This window comes from Austrofundulus limnaeus, unplaced genomic scaffold (assembly GCF_001266775.1).
Source record: "Austrofundulus limnaeus strain Quisiro unplaced genomic scaffold, Austrofundulus_limnaeus-1.0 Scaffold17, whole genome shotgun sequence".
In the NCBI taxonomy this organism is placed as follows: Eukaryota; Metazoa; Chordata; class Actinopteri; order Cyprinodontiformes; family Rivulidae; genus Austrofundulus; species Austrofundulus limnaeus.
This window is the reverse complement of record NW_013952419.1, coordinates 3,787,055-3,794,381: the sequence shown is the minus strand read 5'-3', so window position 1 is coordinate 3,794,381 and position 7,327 is coordinate 3,787,055. Positions and strand designations below refer to the sequence as shown.

General features: G+C 39.3%; 1 protein-coding gene across 1 annotated transcript; it reads right to left on the bottom strand.

The window, feature by feature from the left end:
• Nucleotides 1-1,272: 1,272 nt before the first annotated feature.
• On the bottom strand, nucleotides 1,273-2,244 carry LOC106514025 (olfactory receptor 6C4-like). The gene has a single exon (XM_014003101.1). It carries the CDS (start codon nucleotides 2,242-2,244, stop codon nucleotides 1,273-1,275), a length of 972 nt encoding a protein of 323 aa, XP_013858555.1.
• Nucleotides 2,245-7,327: the final 5,083 nt, after the last annotated feature.

Below are 7,327 nucleotides of genomic sequence, written 5' to 3'. Positions count from 1 at the left end.
ACTACCTAAAATTAACCATTTTTAGAAAGTTTAGGAAATTAACGTCAACTGTTCCAAAGCTTAAAATTACCTAATATTCGCCCTAGACATCCTATCCCTGACCCCACTACCTAAAATTAACCTTTAACCCTGATCCCAAATGTTAACCACGGACCCCAATTCAAAGATCCCTATATTTGTGTCCCAACGCGTCAAACCTGGATGCCGAGGGAACACGGAAATTCCTGGTGCGTCAAAAACTGACGCGAATGGGGGTACCCGACACATCAAAATAAGACGCAGAGGGAACCTTGGAAAAGCGTCAACATGTGACGAGTCGGGAGTGAGAATGTGTTAGATAAGGGCACCAAGAGCAAAAAATTGTCCAACTTTTTCAACTTTACTAAAAACTAAAAATGCTCACTGAAAACAAAGAGAATAAAGCTGAACAAATCTAAATCACTAGAAATATAGGAAGATTTGTTGAATGCTCTGTAGTTGTGCCCTACACGTTTGTGACACATTCAATAAATTACCTTGGATTATTACGTATATGTTTCTAAATATGGAATAACTTCACATAGTAATGATGTTCAACACATTTTACCCCAACAACATATTTATTCACAAAACTAGAGAACATTTCAATGAAGTTCTATTTTGAGCAATTTCAATATCCACTTAAACTCTAATTTTTATTGACTCACAAATATAGCAGATACATCATTTACATTGTAGTGGTAGACAGGTTATTTCTCTTAAAAGGAACAATGTTAAGACATTCAACCAATTAAATGTTATTGCTTCTGCTCAAGACTAAATCACAGAATTTCTCTCCATTATTTATATAAACTTTAGAAAATTAAAGAAAACATTTATTGTCAAGRACAGATTTGTGTTTTTCTTAGCATAAAGCTTGACRTTATAAACATACAGTAGCTAACCATTTTAAATAGGCAGGGCCTATTTAGCTTAACCTGAGTTGTGCAAAAAGTTCTTATTATAAAAACACAAAATCTCTTTATTGTTGCTTTTCTTCAAATTAATTTTGGACAGTTAGCTTATTAACGAAATTGGAGTTTGGCTACTTTCTAGTTAAATGTTGTGTTTGTTTTGTCTGGTACATTAGGAAGAAATATTTCTAACTTGATTTACAAGTTTCAATTTTTACCCATTTAGAACACACACAGTCAAGTCAAGTCTATATATGTATGTATGTATGTAAACAGATGTAGATTTAAATTAATTAATACCTAAAGAAAACATGAAATTTACACAAAGTGCTGAACAAGTTTATTTTTTTGCAACAATTTTAGACTGACTTCTGACCTTTATCAGTTTTTTCAAAGATTGCTTTATTTCCTGTGTCTGAAAAACATAAATAATTGGGTTCAACAGAGGAGGAATGATGCTGGTCAAAGACAGGTTTATGATCCTGGCTGTTGGGTGTATTTTGCTCCCTATACCAAACACAAGAGTAACTGGCAGAAAATAAATTGTCACTAAAGAAAGGTGACTCGTACAGGTTTTTAAAGCCTTCACTCTTTCCTGCATTGTAGAAATTTTCGACAAAGCATATGCAATACAGCAGTATGTTGCCAAGATAAATGCCAGAGGAATCCAAAGCAGAATAACTGGTAACAAAACACCGATCACTCGACTGGGTGTAATATCATTGCAGCCAAGCCGAAACACTGGGCCATGATCACAGAAATAACTGTCAATAATTACAGACCTACAGAATGAAAGTCTTGTGACGAGTCCAACTGTAACGAGCAAAGAGCAGATGACAATGAACCACAAACTACAGATCAATCGCAACATGACCTTCTGAGTTACCTTCACTTGGTAGTGCAGTGGATACATGATAGCCATTAGTCTATCATAGGACAGAGCTACCAGATTCAGACATTGCATCGAGAGAAGAGAGAAGCAGAAAAACATGAATGCCAAACACTCATTGTAAGAAATGAGGCGATGGTTAAACAGAAAAATGTCAATAACCTTTGGCACCAAAGCAGTGCTGCTTAAAACGTCTGTAAGTGCCAGGCTGAAAACTGCAACATATTTAGGGCCTCTTAACATAGGATCCAAAATTATTACAGTCATTACAAACATGTTCCCCACCAATGAAAAAACATACATAATAAAAAGAAAGATGATATAAAGATTAATGTTAGGAATACCCATAAAACCACTGATAATAAAATATGCAGGACGAACAAAGGTGATGTTTTCCTCAAGAGCTGGATTGAAAAATTCCATCTCTGTACTTTTATGTTGATCAGATCCTATGTTTTGTTTGATCTGTTTCAGCAGGAACTGATCACTAAAGCAAACCTGTAATGAAGGCATTGCTTTCTTATAGAAAAGTTTTGTTCCCTGTTGTCAAATTGTTTATGGCCTGGCTCGAGAGGGGAATGAAATGGGGGGTGGGGGGGTCTAGTAGTTGTATTTGTGTTATATCAGACACTTGACCTTTGTCCAGAGGTGCTGTGTGTAACTTTATGCCAAACTTCAACAGAAGACATCAGAATATAATCCTTTTATCACACCTACACCTTCTTTCTGATTTATTCTAAAATGAATATTTGATTTTTTTTCCAATTTTGTATGCAACACCATCATGATCAATAAAACAAAGAATATAAAAGATTTAAAAAAATATTCAAAACTGTTAATTGTTCAAGATGAACCCCAAACCCATTATCCATCCATCCATCCATTTTCTTCCGCCTATCCGGGGTCGGGTCGCGGGGGCAGCAGCTTCAGAAGGGAGGCCCAGACCTCCCTCTCCCCAGCCACTTCTTCCAGCTCCTCCGGGGGAACTCCAAGGTGTTCCCAGGCCAGCCGAGAGACATAGTCCCTCCAGCGTGTCCTGGGTCTTCCTCGGGGCCTCCTCCCGGTAGGACGTGCCCGGAATACCTCACCAGGGAGGCGTCCAGAAGGCATCCTTACCAGATGCCCAAGCCACCTCAACTGGCTCCTCTCGACGTGGAGGAGCAGCGGCTCTACTCTGAGTCCCTCCTGGATGACCGAGCTTCTCACCCTATCTCTAAGGGAGAGTCCAGCCACCCTGCGGAGGAAACTCATTTCGGCCGCTTGTATCCGGGACCTCGTTCTTTCGGTCATGACCCAAAGCTCATGACCATAGATGAGTGTAGGAACGTAGATCGACCGGTAAATCGAGAGCTTCGCTTTCTGACTCTGCTCTCTATTCACCACGACGGACCGGTACAGCGCCCGCTTTACAGCAGACGCTGCGCCAATCCGCCTGTCGATCTCTCGCTCCGTTCTTCCCCCATTCGTGAACAAGATCCCCAGATACTTAAACTCCTCCACTTGAGACAGGGCGACCCCCCTGACCCGGAGAAGGCACTCTGCCCTTTTCCGGCTCAAGACCATGGCCTCGGATTTGGAGGCACTGAGCTTCATCCCAGCCGCTTCGCACTCGGCCGCGAACCGCTCCAGCAAGAGCTGCAGATCTCGCTCCGATGAAGCCAACAGGACCACATCATCCGCAAAAAGCAGAGATGCGATCCTAAGGCCACCAAAACGGATCCCCTCAACACCTCGGCTGCGCCTAGAAATTCTGTCCATGAAAGTAATGAACAGAATCGGTGACAAAGGGCAGCCTTGGCGGAGTCCAACTCTCACCGGAAACGAGCCCGACTTACTGCCGGCAATGCGAACCAGACTCTGACACCGGTCGTACAAGGACCTGACAGCCCGTATCAAGTGGCCCGGTACCCCATACTCCCRGAGAACCCCCCACAAGGCCCCCCTTGGCACACGGTCGAATGCCTTCTCCAAGTCCACAAAACACATGTAGACAGGTTGGGCGAACTCCCATGCACCCTCCAGGACCCTGCTGAGGGTGTAGAGCTGGTCCAGTGTTCCACGACCAGGACGAAAACCACACTGCTCTTCCTGAATCCAAGGCCAAACCCATTATATACAGTATAATATAGCCAGCTTTGAATGGAAAATGTTTTGCATTTTAAATAGCTTACAAGTAATAGTTTTGCATGTTTTTGCATGCAATTCATAAAAAGCTGTAATAAAAGATTCAAGTGACTGAGAAATCAAATTTTTGTGATAATATGAATGCGTTATCAGAAAGATAGCATTGTCAGTTTGTCACATTGTCAGTTTCACATTTTCCACTTGTATGATAAGAGAGTTCCCATTGCACTTTGGCCATGCAAAATTCAGTCCCAAATTATACACTTTCTGTGACAAAATAGGTTTCTGTTGCCGTTTTTATGCTAAAATGATGTGCATTTTGACAAATTTCTTGAGATGTTTTCTTCTAGTTTTCATATTTTAAATGCATGTCACAGGCACTTTAAGTGCCCTTCTGCACATTTCAGATCCAAATTTAAAAAAAATGTTTAGTGTTATTTTGCTTCTTTCAAATAGAAAAAGTTAGTTGAAAAGTTAGATACTAAGTTAGAATAAATATGTAAACACTTGTTCATTCTAACAAAGTTAATCAACGTCTGAAGTGTTTTTAGTCCCTTGCTGACAGCTGGAAAGTTTCAGCCTAATGAGGCTTTTAATGAGCTGTTTTTTTGTCTCTGCTCCTGCAGAATGATGACACATCCTGATACGTGAGGTAAACATCTTGTCCCTGACTGCACAGGACAGTCAGGGGGGAAAACAGTTTGTCAGGCAAGTTACAAGACAACAATAACTACATTGTTTTATGAAGTAAAAAACTTTTATGCCCTGAATAATTTTTTACAGGTGGGCAAAAAAAATGATAAAGATTTGTTTTCTTTTGTGGTTTTGGTCACGGACAAATTATGTAAGAATATGAAACTATTAATGACAGTATATGTGTGTTTGTATTACCCAAATACCCTTAGTTATAAATAAAAATAAATAAATTTAAAATAAATCCTTTGTCATGCTGGATGGGTTTTATCTCAGATGTCATATTAAATTCATTTGAAAACTAATAAAAAAAATTGTGTTAAACTGGCCAGAATTCAGGAAGTTACAGCTTAAACTCAAACTTCSAAGTGAGCACATCCTAAATTTCTGACACGTGCAAATAATTCATGTGAAATCCACCTGGCTCAGTGTTTTGTGCCCTAAAACAATATGAGACAAAATCTCAAGTGGCTATTAGAGCTTCTAGGTCTCTAAAGTCTAAACCGGTACGCTACAGATTGTCCACAGGGATTTAATATTAAGATATTGTTGCCAAATAAATGAAATTAGCTCCCTGGGAGCATCACAGGTGTTTAGTTTGTACCACGGGGAATTCTGAATGTAAATAATAAAGAAGAAAATCAATATAGGGTTGTGTGATTAAATGTAATAAGCCTTTTTATGATTCCCAGGAATACAACAGTGTAGGGATATTCTAATTGTTCAGGTCAGTGTAAAAGACAAATCAAGGAACTTGTATTTACTTTTGAATTGATCCAAACAACTAATTGAAACAGATGGATATTTTTCTGGGCAGCACGGTGGCTCAGTTGGTAGAGCTGATGCCTCTCAGCAAGAAGGTCGCCGGTTCAAATTCCAGCCCAGTGACCTTTCTGGGTAGAGTTTACATGTTCTCTCCAGGTACTCTGGCTTCCTCCCAAAGACCAAAAACATGACTGTTAGGTTAATTGGTAACTCTAAATTGTGTCTAGGTGTGAGTGAGAGAGTGAATGATTGTGTGTCCTTGTGATGGACTTGTGACCTAACCAGGGTGTACCCTGCCCCTTGCACTGTGACTGTTGGATATGGACACCAGTGACCCATGCGGCCCTGAAAGGAATAAGCGTGTGCAGAAAATAGATGGATGGACATTTTCTATCAGTCAAATAAATTAATTAATTCCACTGCAGTAATGTCTACCACTGAATGCTGTCATCAATTGGCCTTGCAAGAAGTTCTTGGGTTCCACTCTTTGCTGAGGCCTTTGTGTGTTGGATWTTCATGTTTGTGTATGTGTTTTTTTCTAACCACTCAGGTTTCCTCCCACAGCCCAGAATCACTCACTTCTTGTTGATCAGCAACCTGAATGAATGCATATTGTCTGTCGGCTTTCATGCAAGAGCATAGAAGGCCTGATATTGTGAAATTTTGCATGATCTGTTAGTTTTCAAGGTGTTCATTGGGTATTATGCTGAGCTACAGCCCCAACAAGTTTTAACTCAATATTTGTAATGTTGACTAAGGTGTAACCCTTTAAACTGGCTAATCCCGATTAGCTGTGGTGGCACCTCCAAACGTTAATCAATTATGTCAACCAATGATTAATATATGCATTTAGGTGGTAGGCCTACTGAGAATATTAGTAGAAGTAATATGACTGATGTTAGTTTCATAGCTCCATTAAGATCTGCAGCACAATAATCCAAGTATCAGAAGAACTTAGTTGTAAAAATATCAGTAATGGAGGTAATTTCACAATACCAAATAAAACTTCATGAAAACTTTCACATGCATCATGGATTTCATGGTTGACTTATTTTTTACTTTCTTAATAACATAACAAACACTTGTGGTGACCCTTGGTAATTCCATCATGTTCCCTCTGTACACTCTTATTTGGCCTCAAGAGAACTCTGGTGTTTTTTCTACTCCTTCTCCCACAAGACATTTGTTTTTCTCTGAAGAAACAGTGTTACTTGAACATGTTATGATCAACTGGCTAATTGATCCTGAGAGGCTTCTGTGTGAACACCCCCTGCTCCACCCCAACCCACCCACACACATGCACAACTGACCTATCTGTCAAGACAAACACAAAGTTTACTTTTTCTCTGATAAGTGTTTCTGTCATCTTAAAACTTTTGTTTTAGTAAACTATACAGACAAGGGGCTTCCTGTGATTATCGTATCTCTGGTTTAGAGCTGAACTTTTTCATTTACTCATCAACTTTGTTGTGGCGTATACATTACACACAGAACATCTTTTAATGAAAAAGTCGCACGCTTATATTATAAAATGGGTCCAAAAGGCTATTTTTGAAACATCACGCTGCTGCTGTCACATTTGAGTTTACATTGTACACATACTGTATCTCTTTGCATGGTGATTTTACACTGTGGAAAGACACACAAAATTTGTTTTATTTATTAAATTTTTACACAGGATTTTTTTTTATAAATATTTATTAAATACAAAGTTTTGAACAGCAGGAGTTTTTGTTCCATAAAAGTTTGAGAGTCTTCATCTCAAACTGCTGAATGTTTGACTGTTTCAGACCAACCAATAATAAATTATCTGTTAAACTCTGAAGCTACTTGAGAACAAGAAGCGGCTTCAGATAAAGGTTTTGTGGCTGTAGTGTGAGTCAGCAGTCAGGAGTGTGCACATTAAATTAAACAAACAGCATGC